General features: G+C 34.2%; 1 protein-coding gene across 6 annotated transcripts in view; it reads right to left on the bottom strand.

Moving 5' to 3' along the window:
- ABCC9 (ATP binding cassette subfamily C member 9) overlaps window positions 1–20,352 on the bottom strand; it is a 195,277-nt gene that overhangs the window by 147,549 nt on the left and 27,376 nt on the right. For all 6 annotated transcript variants that reach the window (XM_072653528.1, XM_072653532.1, XM_072653530.1 and 3 more), the window contains 4 exons: window positions 18,690–18,932; window positions 7,858–8,043; window positions 3,774–3,926; window positions 3,205–3,360 (listed from right to left, as the gene is read on the bottom strand). In XM_072653528.1, coding sequence (XP_072509629.1) covers window positions 3,205–3,360; window positions 3,774–3,926; window positions 7,858–8,043; window positions 18,690–18,932 — 738 coding nt within the window. The remainder of the gene's footprint in view (window positions 1–3,204; window positions 3,361–3,773; window positions 3,927–7,857; window positions 8,044–18,689; window positions 18,933–20,352) is intronic.

Raw genomic sequence — 20,352 nt, 5'->3', positions numbered from 1 at the left:
CGCAGTGAATACAGCATCAGCCCTGGAGTCAGGGGGACCTGAGTTCAAATCTACCCTCAGACACTTGACACTTAGTAGCTGTGTGATCTCGGGCAAATAAGTTAACCCCAACTGCCCTGCCTTCTCCCCTCCAAAAAAACAGCTATACAAATTAGAGTATATGCACGTAACAGAATCCTACTGAGTCATTAAAAAATATTACAAAAGGGACAGTTTCAGAGGAAACCGGCAAGAGACCTCTATGAGCTGACTGGGAGCAAACTAAACAAAACTAGAATAATTTATAAAATGGCAACAACATTCTAAGGGAAAAAAACTTTAAAAAGATTTTTGAGCACTGGTCATTTCAATAATAAACCCTGAGACGAGAAGACTAAAGATGAAACATGCCACTCACCCTCTGCAGAAGATGTGATAAATCCAAAATACAAAGAGAAACATACATTTGGAACATGGCTAATACGAAAATTTGTTAACTTGTACTATACATGTTTGTGATAGATGTTTTCTTTTTGGTTTTTTCAGTAGGAGAAAGAGATTATAAATGGATGTAGAAACAAGTATATAGTTTTAAAAATATGTATATATGTGCGTGTTTATGTATATATGTGTGTATACATATGCACACACACATTCATATATATACATATATATACATGTATGTGTGTGTGTTTGTATGTATATATGCTAAGGACCAACCTCATTAGTTTGGAGAGTAATCAGCAGATGGTTTCTGGGCAATGATATTTTTTTTGGTCACTAGAATTCTCAAAGACCACTTATAAAGTTGTAGAAGATTAGCATTACCCATGCTGATGAAACTATGACTCCTTTGTGCATTAATAATAGAATGGAAACTAGTAGTTAATTTTTTTTATGTGAAGAATCTTTTGGTACACAAATACTGTACTCAGCTCTCTGGTTGTCAAGATTTTTAGGAATCCACAGACAAGATTGAAAGTGACCTAAGAGATCCTCCTTATTTTACAGATGAGAAAAATGAGGCCCAAATAAAATAAGTGATTTACTCAAGTTTGCATACTTAGTTGACAGAGGCTAAACAAAGATCCTGGTATTCTCAATTCAAGCTGTATTTTTACAATTCCCAACTTCTAGATCAAATTGTTTTAAATAAACTAGATTTTCTTAAATGTTTCCTACTTCAGTATTTCAAGGATCTATTTCATAGTAGCCACTGACATATCTTGAAATTCCTCTGATCTGAAAGATGATCTTTGAGAACTGATTTTGCCAAAAAAAAATTTTTTAAGTAAAATTTCTTTATTTGGAATTTTGGAATTCCAGATTGTATTACATCATTTATTTGATAAACGAGACTCCCCCTAACCCTGGTTTTAATTACTTTATTTTTTAAAAAATCCTACCTCAGGGTTTAGAGATCTGTAACTGGCTGAAAATCCTAAAACATTTATCAAAGCAAAAAAATGGGCTCCCCTGCTGATTGTGCAAGTGGGAGACATTAGATTTAAAAGCTACCCTGTGTCTTTCACCTGGGGACTAGAAGAATTTTAGAAGCCAAATAAAGCTTAGAAAAGGAAAGTTTGGAGTTAGAAGACAGGAGAGAACAAAGACAGCCCTTTTGCTCCCATATGCCCACATTTAGTAATTATTGTAAACGTGACCAAAAATAAAAACCTGGCTGCACTGAACACACATTGACTGGAAAAGGAGGCAGAACAGCTAGTATGAGAAAAGACTCTTGGCTCGCAGGACAGTACAAACTTTTAGAGACTACTGTAACCCATCAAGTTCCTAGAATAAACTTGGTGCAAAAAAAGATATTGAAAAAAATGACTGAAAGACAAAAACCAGTTAGGATTCTATTTCCTAAAGGGCCACAGAAAATACTGTTTGCTTAAGTCAAGGGAGTGTCAATTTTATATTCTCTCCTACATCTAAAATCTCTACCAAGTAAAACCCCTTCTCTTCAAAAATTTCTGATAAAAAATGGCATTTAGTCATAGTTGGTTGAGTACGTAAAATGGAGCCAGAAGAGTTAAGAAGTCATCTAGATGTCCAAAAAGGTAGCAATTACTGGTTAACCAGTGGATGGAAGGCTTTTTCCAAAGATATATTTGAAGGTAGGCTGTGGATAGCCTGGGGATAAGTTTATTCAAACTTAACTGAGTGATTCTTCAGAAGACAGACACAGTCACCAGGATTATACTTTAAGTATTACTTCTAAGTAGGACCTATCGAAGTTTTTCTCCACTGTCAAAGTATTCAGCAGCCCTGTGTCATGTCCAAGTCAAAATGAGGCATTGGATTAAGACATGGGACGACATACATACTTAAGATTATATTTGTGTTCTGAGGGAATTGAGGGAATTAGATCTGCAAGTGGTTTATTATGGAATTAAGTGAACCACATCGACTCCATCTTGTGACTCAATTCTGGAACTAGCTCAGTTCCTTTTCTATTCAGTTTTGGGTCTAGTCCAATTTCTATCATATGAAAAAAATTTTATTTAGTTTTGGGAACTGGGAGAAAACCTTACTGCATTGTTTGAACCTAGCTCTGAGTGGCTAGGAAGCTGAACCACTTCTACCTGCTACTGAAAGACCTTTAACCAAAGACCTAAATTAGCATGACCAGAAACCCAGTCCGAACCTAAAATTGATGCAAGAAATTTTCCCACAATTAAGTATCTCAAGCAGCTCATATATTTTATCAGAAAACTGGCCCCATACTATCATTTCCACATTTCTTTGACAGTTTACAGACAGTGATAGTGTGACACTCTTCTGATTTCAGGGAATTGTGCCTGTTCACTCTCTCCCTCTCAACTTGGAGAATCCTTAATCTTTCCTTCAATTAGAAATCAACTACCTAATATCATACTGTTTCTTTTTAATTAATTGATCTTATTTGATTGTTTTTAATATACAAAAGTCAGTATTCCTCTGTGTTTGAGGTACACAACTAAGCTAAAACAGTCTGGTGCCAGTTTCTTGGGCAATTGCCATGTGTTTCTTAATAAATCAATATGCTCAGAAGATTGAACCTTTGTTTTCTCAGTCATTTCATCTTTCACCCTCCACAGTTCCGCTTTTCAGTATGGAAGACTAATGCTAAAGTAAAGGAGGTTTTTTTTGACAATTCCCCAAAAAGCTCTTAGTAAGCTGACTTTCCACTTCTTTTTTTTTTTTTAACAAATTAAAAACCTTACTTTGATGCTCTACCTGAACAGGCATGGCCCATAGATTAGGACACAGGAACAAGAACCACATGAGCTGGTTAGTTTCTATGGCGACCAAATTATTGATTTGCCCTAGAGTCATCTCACCCATGGACAAATTGGATGTAGAAAGCCTCAGGATCTTATTGTATATCATAGCCTATAAGAAAGAAATGAAACATAAAATTAATAAAGGTTACTTTATTATTAAATGAGAAGGCTAAATCAAGAGATATACAGGATTCAAAAGTCTATTTTTAAACTCGTTATTTGGACTGAAGATGCATGTTTTATTCATTTTTTCTCTATAACTTCTATGAAATAGAATTCCTATAATTATGATCTTAGTATATATTATGAAATGAAACATGAAGTAGGTAGCTAAATACTCAGCCATCATTTCTTGGAATAAAATGAATTGTGATGAAGACTACAAAATAATAAACATTCCTATCATTTATCTTTATTATACTCTCTGGAAGTTAATTTAAAGAAAACAGATCATAAAAATTGTGGATATTATTGTAATTAGATCTATTTTGAAGTCACAAATATATTAAAGCATGTATTTACCAGCAAAGCTCCACGAAGATTAATGCCAGTTTCTATGGTGACATAGTAGGAGGCCTGTAAAAACGTTCTTTGTAGAATCAGGGCCAGGAATAGAAGCACAGCTAACACATAAGCATTTTCAAGGAATTCCTTTGAGGTAAGTGAACCTGAAGACTTGCCATTAAAAAAGAAAAAAAATGAGGAAAGCGAATACACCTGGTATAGTACCTGGTATGACAACTATAAAATTATTTAGAGGAAGAACTACCTTAAATGTAAAAAGGAGGCAAAACATGTCATCAAAAAAGTAAACATACATTATGCTATACTTCCAACGCCACTAAGGCACTTTACAGCTCTAAATCTAATATCCTTTGAATTTATTTTGACTGTTTCTTCTTCAAAATTACATATGATCTTATAAATACAAGTATTGCATTATTCTCCATGACTGCCACAATAATCTTCCCCAAAACCAGGTCTGACCATGTCACTCCTCTACTTAAGAAACTTTTGTCATCCTTATTATCTCTAGAAAAAAATAAAAACTCTTCAGCGTGGTAATCTCCTTGAAGACCCATCATAGCATGAATCCAGTTTACCTTTTCAGACATTTCATTATCCTCTACTTCACATACTCTGTAATTCAATTACGTTGGCCTGCTTGCTACTTTCTGAGGTTGGTCTTGTCTCTTGCATCTATGCTTTTATACACACCTGGAATGTAGTTCCCTTCTCACTTCTGTCTCTTAGCCTCTTCTCAGCTTCCTTTGAGACTTATCTCAAGTGTCAGAGGAAGCCTTCTCTAATCATCCTAGTTGTAGTGTCTTCTCTTTCATCAAATTATATTAAAATAAATTATTGGTATAATATTTAATATACAAAATAAACATAACTTAATATAAGTAATATAACATAAATATAATTTAACATAAATAAAATTAATTATGAGTATGTTGTATCTCCTAGTAGAATGTGAGATACTGAAGTAGGGACTATTTTGCCATTTTGTTTTTGTATCTACAGTGCCTTGCTCATAACAGGCAGGCTTTAAGAAAAAATCCAGGCACATACTTTCTTTCACCTGTGTAGGGAGTTCCTAGTGAGGAAATTCCCTCTGCCAGAACCAATAGGTTGTAGAATTTAAAGTTTTAGAGAGATGCCTAGGGCACTAAGAACTTCAGCAACTTGTCTAGGGACACAAAACTAGCATGTGTTAGAATTCTGACTTAAACTCAGATCTCCTGACTGCAAGGCTTTCTAACCACTACATTAGGCAACTTCCCAGTTAATGCTCATTGAATTTCACCGCATTAAATGAAAAGATTATCAATTTAACTGATTTTTCCTATTTCCAACTCCAACTGGACTTACCTCTAGCACTGAACTGAACACTTTGTTGTATCCTGTCTCATTTAATGTATATATTATACATAATCAACTAGACTCTAAACACTTTGAGGGCAAAGCCCAAATCGTACATTTCCTTTGGGACTGCCATGATCTAAAGCACAGTACTCTGCACATAATATTTGATCAACTAATTAAATGAAATTATAAAAACTTGCTACAAAAGTAATATCAGCCTTTAAAGAAATATGAGGTCAGCTTCACAAGACCTAAATCAAAATAGGTTTAATGAACACAAGCAGATGAGTTTTAGTTGCTTGGGAATCTTTGTTCTCTCAAGTCTTCAAAACACTATATAATATAGTACAGTTATTTTGAATTTTCCATCAACAGTGCCAGCTGAGGCACATGATAATTCAAATTGACCTTTAAGGTAGATATGGGATATGAATGGCTTGGACTAAATGTCCACTGAGGGCTCTTAAAGCTCTTAGACTTCCTGATTCTATGAATCAAAAATAACTCCAGACTCAAACCTTCGTAGTTCAAAGTGCAGTGGCGCAGTTAAGATGACTTGAAAACCCTTAATCAATTATTCCAGAAGAGAGTTGTTGTTCTTCTTGTGTGTGTCTGTGTTTAAAGACTGGATATCTCTATCTTGCCCAAGAGCATTAAGCTGCTCTGTTTCCAGTTTGTCCCTCCTCAAGCAACATGGTGGCTCCCCTCTCTCAGAGGTTTACTATATTGATACCAAATTTCTTGCAAATATCAGAAGAACACAGTCCACTGGAGTTCAGGACTCCTGAACTCAAGAGATTCACTTCTACTCAGTCTTCCCAATAAGCAGGATTGCATGTGCCACCATGCCTGCAATTATGATGATATATGGTGAGCATATATGATTTAAATATATTCTCATGTGTTGTACTTAGAGCAATGAAATAAATCAGTTTGAGGGTAATTTAGTGTTAGAAAGGATTAAACTGGTCAATGTGTTCAAGCTTAGGGGAAATTATGACTTTTTAAAAGCTAATATATAAAAACCAATATTACAAACCTAATTTAGAATAATAATCACACAATAATATTTGTTTAAAAATCAAGTATAATTGATGACTAGAAGAGTTGACTCAATTACCCCAGTATAAAAAATTCCTAGTGTTGAAATAAAACATGACAATCCATTTCTATTGATGGTACCACCACACTCCCAACCATCAAATTTGTAACCCTGCAGTTATTTTTGATTGATAAAATCATGTAATTTCAGAGTTCAAGAGCCTTACAGTCAAACAAATTCCCAGGCCATATCCAATATGTGCTTAGTGTCCTAAATGGGATGTGAATGGGATCCCTGTCCTGTTGAGATCTTTTATTTAATCCTAAGTCTCATTTAGCATATTGGCTATCTCTTCTGATTTTAGGTAACGCAGTGAATAGAGAGCTGGACCTGGAGTCAAAAAGACCTGAATTAAAATTTGGCCTCACACATTTGCTAGCTGTGTGACCTTGGGCAAGTCATTTGGACCCTGTCTGACTCATTTTCTCAACTGTAAAATGACCTGGAAAAGGAAATGGTAAACCACTCCAGTATCTTTGCCAAGAAAATCTCAAAATGAGGTCACAAAAGTTGGATATGACTGAAACAATAGAACAGAGATAGCCTACTTTTATGTCATTTATAAATTTGATAATCCTGCCATCTATACTATCTATACCTAGTCACAGGTATAGGGCCAAGCACAGATACCTAGCATACTCTACTAATGACCTCCTTCTAAAGTGCCTTGTCTTTGAGTTCAGCCATTCAACCAAGTCTTAGTTTTAAATTGTATTCTCATGTAATCCATATCTTACCATCTCTTCCATAAGAGTATCAGAGAAACACTGTCAAATATTTTGCTAAAATATAGGGAAGTATTTCTATGGCAGTCTAATAACCCTGCCATAAAATGAAACAAGGTTACTATCTGACTTGACAAATTCTTGACAAAGAAATGTTAGCTCTTCATGATCCCTGACTCTATTGTCAATGATTTAATAATATGCTCTAGAATTATGCCAGGAATTTAAGTCAAACTAACTGTAGATTCCATTCTCTTCTTAAAAAAATTAATGCAGTATAGAATTAGGGAAACATTTACCCTTCTCTGGTCCTGATGACCTTCCCCCAACTATCTATTAGCTATTTTAATTTGTCCTTTCCAGTCTAAAGATCATTGCTTTTGGAAGAGAAAACAGAAATACGATAGGAGCTGAACAGTTTTCTATTCTCTCTATAATCTATTACCATCACCTCTACCACTACCTTGAGCATTAGTCCTCTTCCTTTTTTGATGCTCCTATTCATGCCATAAATAAAACAAAAAAATCCTCTTTTTTGTTGTCCTTAGCATTCTTCCTCAGCCTGCTCTTTTTGAGGTTTAGCCCATGACAGTATTCTTTATGCCTAGGTCATGGTAAGTGCCTACTATAGAATTTTAAATATTTTACTCATCCTTTTTTTTATCCAATCTAAATTCTCCAAGCTAAAATCAAGGGTGCATATAAGGGCGTGCCTGGCTTTCTTCTAATTCTAAATCAAGAAAAAATTATTGTTTGACCCATTTATAGGTACCTAAAGAATATTTCTTCCTTACAAAGGTTAATCCATCTTCTTTTACACACATAAAATTCTCTGAAAATAAACATTTTAGAAAGTACAAAAAAGAAAATAACAAAGAAGCTATGTGACAATAATGCACCACAAACTTACTCCCTCTGTTGCTCCCACAGTGTCATTTACACGCTGAACTATTCCAGAAATACAGAGAGGTCCAGCAAAGCCCAAAAGGTCAGCCAAATAGCGGAATGTACTGCTCAGCAGGATCGGTCGCCCAAAGGCCTTGTACATTGCTAACCAAATAGAAGGAGTTCTCTTGGGATGGTCTGCTGCTTTTTTCTGAAAGAAAATCAGAAATTTTAACTGGTATCTATTACGTTGGTAATTGATTCTAGCAACTAAAATGTTGCAATGGTTCATACAGCATTGCATAGGCAAATATCCTGTAACTTTCCAAGCTATGAAAATGTTCATAAAAATAACCAGAATGAGTCAATTTTTCACGATCACACATACTAATATCATGTCTGATGCATACATTTCAGGGTTCCTGTGAGTATCAAGCTGAAATGAGAGTCCTTTATAAAACACTGTATAAAGCATTTTTAGTCTTAACATAGTAACATACATACAGTAGAAACTAAATAAAATTAGTTGGAAAAGTAAAAGAAAGAAGAATAAATTTGTGATTCCTTTTGGTAAACCAGTGATTTCCCACCCAAGGATTTGCCACTCAATTAAGGTGAGAGAGTTTAGGCTGCATTCAAATCCCTCTTTAATTCAGATGACATATTCAATAATTACAATGACTAAAAACAAGTATTATCCTGTGAGCAACTATTATTGACTGTGCAAAACCTCCTCAAATTTAGCAAAGCTGGTCCTTATATGATAGTCATATAAGATACCACTAGGTGAATATTCAAAGCCATCCTAGCTTCGTATAACCTGTCAAAGCTTTTACTGCAGTGGCATACACAGCCTTTAAGAACTCAGGAAAGGGAAAAGAAAACATCGTGTAATATTATATATAATCATAAAATATAGTTTGTTATTAGCAATAACAATAGTAATTATTAATTGTATTATTGGAGGATTGATTTTCATCATCCACATGGTTAAGTTTCTGTTGCAAACTTCCTAAAGAATCATCAATCATTTTTTTAGTAATAGTCTGTGATATTTAAAGCTACAAGAAGCATAATTTCTAGGAAATGGGAGACAAACCAAAAAAATATAAATTAAGAAATAGATATTCAAACTAATTGCTTTAATAGTGTAACTATCTATGACATTTTGGCCCAAGTTTTCCAAATTGACTGTCAGTTATTCATCATCCTTAAAGAGAAAAAATAGACACAATTACCATTGTTTACTGTAGCTGATTTGCCTAGTGGAACGCTATATATATGTGTATATACACATGTATATATACATCACATGTACATATACATTATATACACACATATACATGTATAAAACATATAGTTCAATTATGTTATACATTTCTTTCCAGATAGGAATAAATAATTTAGTTCTTTTTAGGAACAGCTTATCACAAATCAAAGACATTAAACAAAGAGCTTAAATTTTTTCTTACTCTATAGATTAAACTTAACTATATTACTGTTCAGTTTCCTTTAAGAGAATGGTTTTCAAAAGACAGCTGTGATAATGGAACATTCCAGTACTATAAAAAATGATAAACAGGCTGATTTCAGGAAAACTTGCCAATATTTATATGAACTAATGCAAAATAAAGGGAGTAGAATCAGAATATTATACATATTAACAGCAATATTGTGTGATGTTCAACTGTGAAGGTCTTTGCTATTCTCAGCAATAAAATGATTCAAGATAATTTGAAAGGACTCATCATGAAAAATGCTATCCCCCCTTTCAGAAAAAAAAAACTTATTAAGTCTGAAAGCAGATTAAAGTATATTATTTTTCTCTTTCTGCATTTTTTTCATGGAACTTTTTCCTTTGGGTTTGTGTCTTCTTCTACAACATGACTAATATAACCATATGCTTTGCATAATTGAATATGTATAACCTATACCAAATTGCTTATCCTCTCAGGGAGGGGAGAGGTGCAGGAGGAAGAGAAAATTTCTTAACTCAAAATTTCTTAAAGATGAATGTTGAATATTGTCTTTAAATGCAATTGGGAAGAAAATAAAATTTTTTTCAAAAAGACAGTTATGAAACAGTCCTCCCAGAGGTATAACTAGAGAGATGACTCAGGTTAGACTGTAGTAATCATTTCCTGAAACATTAATTTCATAATGCACTTCCAAAACAAAGTAATCTGTTTTGTGGCAATTTTCATCATTTCCCATAAATGAATAATTGATTCTCATTTACAGGTCATAAATTATTTTTTTCTCTTTTTAAGGTGTGTTTTTATTGTTTTATTTTTAACGTGGTGATAATTTCCCCCATTATCCTCTCAGGTTATAGTTGTTTCCTGAAACATTAATTTCATAATATGTGTCCAAACCAAAGCAAGTTGTTTTGGAGTAAGTACTCACTATTTGACAAAAACTGGTAGGAAAACTGGAAAACAGTCTCCACAAGAACTAGAAAATTAGGTCAAAATGGGTACATGATTTAGACATAATAGATGATATTAAAAAATTATGAAAGCATGGAAAAAATTACCTGTAAGATTATGGATAAAGAAAGAGTTTATAACCAAACAAGAACTAGAGAGGATCACGGGATGTAAAAAGAATAATTTTGATTACCAAAAAAATTAAAAAAAGTTTTCCATAAACAAAACCAATGCACCCAAAATTAGAAATCAAACAGGAAACTAGAGAGCAGAAATTTACAGCAAGTTTCTCTGATAAAGGCTTCATTTCTCAAATATACAGGGAACTGAACCCAATTTACAAAAAAAATGAGGCATTTTCCAATTGATAAATGGTCAAAGGATATGAATAGGAATTTTTCAGAAGAAGAAATCAAAACTATCTGTAGTCATATAAAAATGCTCTAAATCACTACTGATTACTAACCAATATTAGGCTCCTATGTGGTCACGAGCCATCTTTTAAGAATTATTTAAGGAATTATGAGTGGAAAAAAAAATTTTCAGAAGCCATGGATTAGAGAAATGAAAATTAAAACAACTCTGATGTACCACTTCACACCTATAAGATTGGCTGATATGACAGAAAAGGAAAATGACAAATGCTGGAGGTGTAGAAAATAGGTACATTAATGCGCTGTTGATATATTATGTCTAGCCATTCTAGAGAATAATTTGTAACTATGCCGAAAGGGCACCCATGGAGAAAGCACGCAAAAGCATGTTCATTATACATGTGAAGTCATGTAAAACATGTTTCCATAATAGCCATGTTGCAAAAAAGGAAGAAAAATAAAGAAAATGAAGTAAAAATGAACATATACATAATATATACATATATTTACATATATGTAATATTTATATATAATATATTTATATATAACATACATTATATACATATATATATGCTTCAGTCTGTATTAAGAGTTCATCACTTTTCAATCTAGAGGTGAATAACACCATGACTTCACATGTGTGAGTGTCATATGGCTTACTTTCTCAGTGGGTGGGGTAGGGGCTAAAGCGAGGGACAGAGTTGGGAACTCAAAAGAAAAAAGAAAGCTAAAAAGTATAGTTTTAAAATTTTTAAATAGAATTGTTATTTATTTTGAGAGTTTATTTTGTAGCCTACAACTTTGCTGAAGCTATTAATTCTCTCAATTGGTATATTTGCTAATTCCTTAGGATTCTAAGTAAAACATCATGTCAGCAAATTGGGATTGTTTTATGTTCTCTTTACCTAATGTTGAACTATTCTTGCATTCTTGATATAAATCCAATTTGATTACAATGAATGATCTCTTGTATGAATTGGTATTATCTGTTTGCATGATTTTATTTGAATTTTTGAATCAATATTTATCAATAATATTGCTCCATAGTTCCTCAGTGATTTGCCATTTCCTGATTTAAATATTAGGACTATATTGGTCTGATAAAAGGAATCTAGTAAGGTGCATTTTTCTTCAATTTTTTGGATAACGTGTCATATTGTTACTAACTGTACTTTTAGAGTTTGCATCGTCTTGTGAGTCCATCATGAAGGGGGAGGGGGAGGTTCTATTTATTTATCTGAGAATAGCTTAAGATCCTTATTTGGTCTTCTGTCAATTTTAGTATTTCATATGTTTGAAGATATTCCACCATTTCCTTTGTGTTCTCAATTTTGGTAACACGTATGTATTCATATTAGGTACAGATAATTTTTTAAAATTTCTTCTGACTTAGTGTTTTTATCTTGTTCATTTATTATTTTGTTCATTTGATTTTCTGCCCTCTTCTTTAATTAGGTTACCCTTCCACATAGTTATCAATGTTATTAGTCTTATCAAAGTACTGGCTTTTAGTTTTATTTATCAAATCTATAATATTTTTGGTTTCCAGTGAATCTATTACTTCTTTAATTTTAATTTCTCCTCTTTTTGTGCTTATTTTAGGTTTATTTATTAGCTTTCTGATTTTTTGAATGCATATTCAGTTCATTAATCTTCTCTTTTTCTATTTTGTTAATGTATTTCTGTAAGGATATTATTTTTCCCGAGGATTGCTTTAGCTGCATTGCAGATATTTTGATATGTCTTTATAATTTTCTTTCACATAGTTATTACTTGTTTCTATGTTCACTTCTGTGACCCACTCATTATTCAGGATTCATTTTTAAATCTATATTTGGTCTATGTCTTCTTGTGTTGGTGCTCTCTTACTACAATTCATATATCATAATCTGGAAAGGATGTATTTATTATTTTTGCCTTTTAACATTTGTTTACAATGCCAATGTTTATTTACAATACCTTTAATATTTGTTTACAACACAAATATTCTAGCAATCCCATTTAAAAGATTCTGAGTCTTTTAGCTCTAAATTTTTACTCAACAATTTTTTCAATTTTATATTTTATCTTCTTTGTTTTTCTGTTGGATTTATCCAAAACTGAGAAAGGGTCCTTGAAAACTCCTTCCACTACTGAATTACTGACTACAATTGCTTGCAATTCAATTGCTTTTTCTTTTGTGAATTAAGATGCTAAGGTATTAGGAACATATAATCTTAATATTATTATTGGTTCATTATCTATGGCTCCATTCAGCATAACATAGTCATCTTGTTTATCTCTTTTTTTGTTGTGAATTTTTGTTTTTGCTTTATTTTATAAAACGATTTCAATCCCTGCTTTCTGAGATTCACTTGATGCATGGTAAATTTTGACCTATCCCTTCATATTTTTACTTTTGTGTATGCCTTAACTTTTTTGGTGTGTTTCTTGTAAGCTACAGATTATAGGGTTTTGCATCTGATCCAATATATCACTCTTTTTCATTTAAATTGGGTCATTTAATATATTCACATTTAAAAGTATGTGAGTTAGATTTATGCTTTTGTATAAATTTATACAAGGGAATGGGTGTGGGTAAAATGTTTAAGCTTTTTAATAAACCTAACTAATTTGTCTCTAATAATGGGATGGGCAAAATGTAAGATAGATAGCATCATGGAAACAACAAACATGAATTTGGACAGACTTCAAGAGAAAGTAGAGGATCAAAGGGCCTAGTGTGCCGCAATCCATAAGGTCAAGAGGAGAATATAACTGACCTGAATAACAGTGGTATTTTAAATTAGGATTTCTTCCTCTTCTTCTATTAAGACAGTCCTTTGTCTCAGCAGTTATTTTAATTTAATCTACTTGAAGCCAACTTTATTCTCCCTAGTTCTCTTCCCCTTACCCTCAAGTCTTTTCTCTCTTCAATTTTTTATGCTATTTTCCTAGTTTTGGAGTTTTGCTTTTTTGTTCCATTTTCTTTCTTCTTTTTCTCTAGTTTTCTTCTCGTTTAAGTAGTCAAGTAAAATTGCCCTACCTATCCTCCTCTTCAATGTGTTCTGTTTGTTAGTTTTCAAATTCATTTTTGATACCTTTTTGTATAATGGATTTTTCCCTCATCCTCTTCATTATTGATCTTCTATTTCTGTCTATTTTAGACTTTTATTCTTTGATTCATGGCCCTTATACTTAATTATTCCTTCTTTAGTCTCTGTATTCCTCAAGGAATTAAGAGTTTTAAAGTACTTATTTTGAGTTCCCTCTTCTAAACAGTTTCTATAGACAAAATGTTGTAAATCTTGCCCACTAGCCTCTTTCTGTCATGCCTCACTCAGAAATACTCATTCCTGCAGGAGATATGGAGAATAGAATATTGTCCCACAGGAGGAATTTTCCTATGCCCCTAATCATGCAGTTCATTACTGCCCTTTTGTTTCCCCATGAGTATTTTCTCCCATGTCCCTGTCCTCCCTCTCTCCTAGGTGTGGGTTGCACTCAGGAGCTCTAATTTCCTTTCTCTTGAGGCAGCATGAGTGCTCTAAGTACCCTCCAATTCCGTTATTTAGTTCCCAAGAAAACACTGAGTCACCTGGAGGTGGGATAGCATGAGGTCTGGCCATGATGTCTCAGCCCTGTTTCTCCATCACTTCTTTTATTTTGACTTCCCCTTTCACTTCTGTCTTTTTGTGTACTTTAAGGAAGAAATTACTTGTCTTTCTGAGATTCGTTTTTGGTTGTCCTTGGTTGTCCAATGTCTTATATTGCTGCTGTAGACTGTTTAAAAAGCAAAAAATTTATTCAGATCTGGTTTTCCTTATAGACATGCTTTGAATTCTTCCTTTTTATTTAAAAGCTACCTTTTTTTTTTTCATTAAAAGTTAGGCTAAAGTTTGACAGGTATGTCACCTTGAGTCACAACGTGCTCTTTTGAATATATTATTCAAATCCCTGATGCCATTTCTGCGAAGTGCAGAATAGCTACTGATTAATTCAGAGTTCTTTTCCTTTATATTTGAAGGTTTTCCCCTGGTTGCTTGCAAAATTTGTTGTTTGTCATTAGAATTGTTAAATTTAACTACTATGTTTCTTGGAGTTTATAACTGGAGTTGTTTTTTTCCTCTGGGAGGTGATCTATAGTTTATTTTAACTGCAATTTTTTTCTGCTTTCAGAAGTTCTGGGTTGTTTTCTTGTATTATTTCTTGAATTCTGGCATTCATGTTTTTTGATTTGTGTCCTTCTGGGAAATTCATGATCCATAAATTGCCTCTGCACATCCCATCTTGAAGATCAATACGTTTTGCTGGTACAGGGATTATATCTTCTTTTAACATTATTGCTTTTTCACTTCTCTCCTTCCAGATCCTTTTCTTCTATGTATTTGCATTCCCAAGCAGCTGTTCTTTTATTTCTTTAGTGAGGCTTGTTACTGTTGTTTCATGTTTTTCTACAATATTCTAATATATTCTTTTCTACTCTAATAATAATAGCTAAAAATCACACTTATATAGAGCTCACATAGTAAGCCAAGCATTGTGCAAAGCACTTTACACATATTATTTCATTTAATATATATTTACACATATTATCTTATTTTACCATCATAACAACCTTGGGAGGTGCATACTATCACTATCCTCAGTTTGCAAAAACTTGGGCAAAAAGAGGTTGTGACCTGCCCAAAGTTATGCAGCTAGTAAGTTTCTGAGGTCAGATTTGAACTCAAATCTTCCTAACTCTAAACTCAGCACTCTGTCTACACTGTTCCACCTTGCTGCCCCAATAATTCTGCCAATTATTTCTACTTTCATGCCATAAATTCTGCTTTCCCAATGCATCTTCTTTTTTCAAACCATTCAGGAATAAGCTGTTGTGGTTCCATATTCTCTTGAGAATGCAAGGTTCCTCTACTTCATCAGATAGTGGTTCATTTTCCATTGTCTTGCAATAACTATTCATAGATATCTAGACTAGATTAAAGGATTTAGAGGTCATACTCTCTTCTATTATGAGTATCTTCCTTGTTGTTTTATCTGCTTAGGTTCAAGGTCTTTAATTGACTTTTTCTGAGACCTTTGGCAAATATATTATTTTCCCCCCTTATATTCCCATATTGCTTACTTTCTGACTCCTGTGATGACAATTTCCCTGAGGGTCAGACCTGAAAACCATCAAAGCCTCCACTTCTACTAGACAATTCACTCTTTTTTGGTCTCAATATCTGCTACAAGTGACTTCTAGGGTGACAAAACTGACCCCATTTTGATAGTGGTCCCTTTTCCTCCAGTATTAGTGGATTGCTACATGTTTCACATACCCTGGCATCCTGCCTCAGTTTCCTCTGTTCTTTAATTCTCTCACTGAATACTTCTGAAACACAAAGTACTGTCATGCTGCAGTTCTATCCAGAGCAAGCTTAGGCCTTTTGGCTTTCTCCTGCACTAGGAGGAGAGAAAGAAAAAGTTGAGCTCTGTTGCTTGGATTGGTTTGTACAGCCCTGCTGCAGGAGTCTGATAACTGATGGAGGAATGGGTGCTAACTGGGCTTATTAGGGGTTAGAAATTAACCTTCTCTGCTATTAGCTCATCATATTTTCACCTTTTAGGGTTGTTTGCACCTTTTAGCATGAAGACAGTTGAAGTAGTTTTGTCTCTTCCTATTTTGGAGAAGTTTGAAAGGTCATGAGGATTGTAGAAAGTTTCTAGTCTGTTGGTCAAATGACACATAAGTCCCAGAAGCCATAAATCCTTGAATCAATTGAATTCTCCTTCTCCTAGTGGTATTATAAGAATTGGCATACACCACAATTTGTTTTATGATTTAATACTGACTGCAGAATCCCAGAGTTAACACATTTCAGAGCTGGAATAGACCAATCTATATTCCAAATGAGAAAATTCTAATTTTCAGTTGTGGCTACTGTATATGCTTCTTACCAGGCGGTTAAATGTATAGCACATAATATATGTTTAAACACTTACATAAATAATGATTATTTCTTTAAATGTTTGTTTAAATAGCTACTATAATGAGACAAAATGAGAGGTATATTAAAGGAATCTTTTCCAGATAGAGATTCCATCAGATGACCTTTAAGTTCCCTTCCAACTCTAAAATTTTGTAAAACGTAGCTTTCAGTAAAACTCCAGTATCTGATATTTTTAAAGGTCCTCCCTGGCTGTGAAAACTGGGAGGAAGTCCCTGAAAAACATTTTTGGTTGATTTAGGAAGAAATATGAGGCAAGAATCTAGATGATGTGATTTAAGAGTTATGAGATCATAGGACTACAAGGTCTAATGGGACTTCTCCTTCTGAAGGGACTTCTCATAGATAACCTAGTCCAACTCCTAACCATAGTATAAATCCTATCTACAAATAACCCTGACATATATTCATCTAGCCTTTTTTTGAGGCAATTGGAGTTAAGGAACTTGCCTAGGGTCACACAGCTAGTAAGCGTCTGAGGCCAGATTTGAACTCAGGTCCTCCTGACTCCAAGACCATTCACTGTGCTATCTAGCTGCCCCTCATTTAGCCTTTTCTTGAAGATCTCTGAAACAAGGAGCATTCTCTTCCTCAATATAATATATTATATGGAAAAAAACTCTGGACCTACATCCAAATTGGAGTTCTGTTTACTGATTACCCACAGAACCCTGGATATGTCACTGGACTTTCCTGGGCTTCAATTATTTTATCTTTAAAGTGAAAAAGATAAACTTGATGATCTCTAATTAGCTCTAAACCCCATGTTAATGCAAGTGGTTCTATGTTTGGACAGATCTTATCATTTAGGAACCCTCTCCCTCCCACATATTGAGTTGAAATCTGCATCCTTGCTTTCAATACATTAGCCATAGCCCTTTGTCTCAAAAGAACAAAGATCACAGATCCATTAAAATAAATTCCAGTTCTTCTACTCTCCAGGGTCAAGAAGAGAAAGTTCAATTCCTCTCCATATAATAGTTTTTCAAGTATGAACTACTAATTTCATCATTTCATAACGAATCAATGTAGTTCTTCATTTATTAATTTTTAAAATCCTTATCAGATAAATATGCATAATCTATTTCATATAAGATTTTTCAACATAAGGCACAGCAGAACTGAAATGCAAGCATATGTATATCCTACAAGCATCATGCTTAATTAATATTTTCTCACAAAAAAAGCTGATAATATCATTTTCTCTCGTCCATAGAGAAAAGAAAACACATCTTTATATCTCTCATGAACTGACAGCAAGACAACTAAATTCTTTTTTTCTTATGCTTGCCCTTTAGAGTATTACAGAATCCTTGATTCAAGGGGAACATTAGAGATAATATAGCCCTCCTGTAATACCTGAAGCCTTAATATCCTCTACAACAGTGGCATCAAACTCAAATAGAAACAAGACTCACTAACCTGTACAAAAGTATCCCTGTGCGCTGTATACTTAGTTTTAAAATGTAACATTATCTGTTTGATTATATTTTAATTTATTCTGTTAAATATTTCCCAATTACTTTCTAATCTGGTTCATGCACAGCTGAACATGTGTTTCATCACTCTTCTCTGCAACATCTCCTTTATCTTGAACATTTCCACTGACCAAAGTACTCGCTTCCCTGTGCTGTGCTGCTCTGAGCAACTACTTAAAGAAGCCTATTCATTGAATGGGTGTATCTCACTCAAACTGAGAATGCTGTGAGAACTTAGCCTGAAAGGGCCAGGGTCTCACACTGCATCCTGGGCCATCTCCAATCATCCTGATGAATATCTGGTCACTGTACCCAAATGGCTCAGGAGAAGAAGCAGAGGTTGGTGACCTTGCACAGCCCTCCCTCACTCAAATCAAAGTCAACTGCAAATCATCATCTTGGTGTCATGGTCCGCTTCGAGAACGAAGGACAAACACAACAACAGTAAGAAGTACCATGTGTCACGAATCTAACATGAATGGTGGAACAACTTATTAGGGAAAGAAGAGCAAGGTAATCTACATATCCCCACTGATAAACTTGTGTAAGTAGGATGACAGCTCATTAAATTCACAAGAACAGAACAAGACTGATCATACTTTACCTTTTGCTCTTCATAAGCATCCTTCAGGCAAACGTAATTTGTCATTGCCCTCATTGCTATAGGTAGTTTTCCAATTGCTTTCAAATCAATAGGTTTCTTGTGAGCTGATATAATAAGTGTATTCATCCACCAGTACGTGGCCTTTGAAAGCAAATTCACAAATGGTTGAAGAAATCTCACACCCAGATCTTGAAGGTCTTCAGGTGGTTTTACTTTTTGAGGCTTCATAAAAAATACGTACCTCTGTAAAAAAAAAAAAAAAAAAATCACCATAGACTGTCAAGTGATACAAATTCTTTACCCATGTATCACTCAGATTAAATATATTTTATATTTGCTAAATTTTTTGGAATAACTTTTTTTGGTTTGGGTTTTGCTTCTGGGTTATTGTAGCAGGGCTGGTATTGTTTTTGTTTGGGGGCAGTGAAGAATTCCTAGTATATAAAAATCATGAAGACTGGGAATAAATCTATAACTTAGAATATTAAGAAAGCTGCCTTTGGCACTAAGAGGCTAAATGATTTGCTCATGGTCACCAAGCCAGTATATACCAGAGACAGTATTTGAACCTACCTCTTCCTACTATCAAGAAAAACTATCTACTCAACATGTCCTCTCAGGCACTTTGAGCACCTTAACTGATTAAAAAAAACAATAACAGCAGTTCATATTTCTATAGTACCTTATAATTCATAAGGCACTTTTGTTATGACAACCTTCATTACAATGTCAGTTTTACCAATGAGGAAACTAAGGCTAAGGAAACGGATAGATTAACTCAGTCACACAGCCAATACATGGCAAATAAAGGACTCAAGCCCAGGTCTACCGCATTCAATCAAGTATTCTTTCCACCTGAGGCAATTAAGTGGCACAGTACATAGAGTGCTGGGCCTGGAGTCAGGAAGACCTGGTTTTCAAATCCAGGCTCAGACATTTTCTGTGAGATCCTGGGTAAATCACTTAACCTCTATCTACCTCAGTTATCTCAAGTGTAAAATGAGGACAACAGAACCTACCTTCCAGGGTTGTTGTGAGGATCATTGAGATAATATTTGTGTGATGCTTTAGCAGAGTGGCCTGGCACAGAGTAGGTACTTAGTAACCTTGCTATTTTATTATTTGGTTGCTTTTCAGTCATGTCTGACTCTTTGTGACCACATTTGGGCTTTTCTTGGCAAAGATACTGGAGTGGTTCGCCATTTCTTTCTCCTGTTCATTTTACAGATGAGCAAACTGAGGCAAATGGGGTTAAGTGACTTGCCCAGGGTCACACAGCTAGTATGTGTCTGAGGCCAAATTTGAACTCAGCTCCTCCTGACTCCAGGATCAGTGCTCTATCCACTACACCACCTAACTGCCCCTTGGAGTATACAATAGTCCTCCAGAAAGGCTGTAGCCAGATTTGACTTCACTAGGTCTCTGTCCTTCACCAACTATTCTAAGTTCTTTGATACTTTCATAGCAGGGAATCTTAATGATACTAGTAAGTGTACTTTCAAATAAGGAGGTGGGGTAGGATCTCACTGAAGTTCTATTTTTTTGATTCTCCTCTGGTAACACAGTCAGAGGACCACTGGGAACTAGCTCATAGGCATGGAAGATTCTAGTTGGTTCATATAAACAAGCAGGACAAAAAAGTAAGAGAAACTTCCAAAAAGGG

Source organism: Notamacropus eugenii, chromosome 3 (assembly GCF_028372415.1).
Source record: "Notamacropus eugenii isolate mMacEug1 chromosome 3, mMacEug1.pri_v2, whole genome shotgun sequence".
Classification (NCBI taxonomy): domain Eukaryota; kingdom Metazoa; phylum Chordata; class Mammalia; order Diprotodontia; family Macropodidae; genus Notamacropus; species Notamacropus eugenii.
The sequence above is the reverse complement of the archived record's forward strand: the minus strand, read 5'-3'. Positions and strand labels throughout refer to the sequence as shown.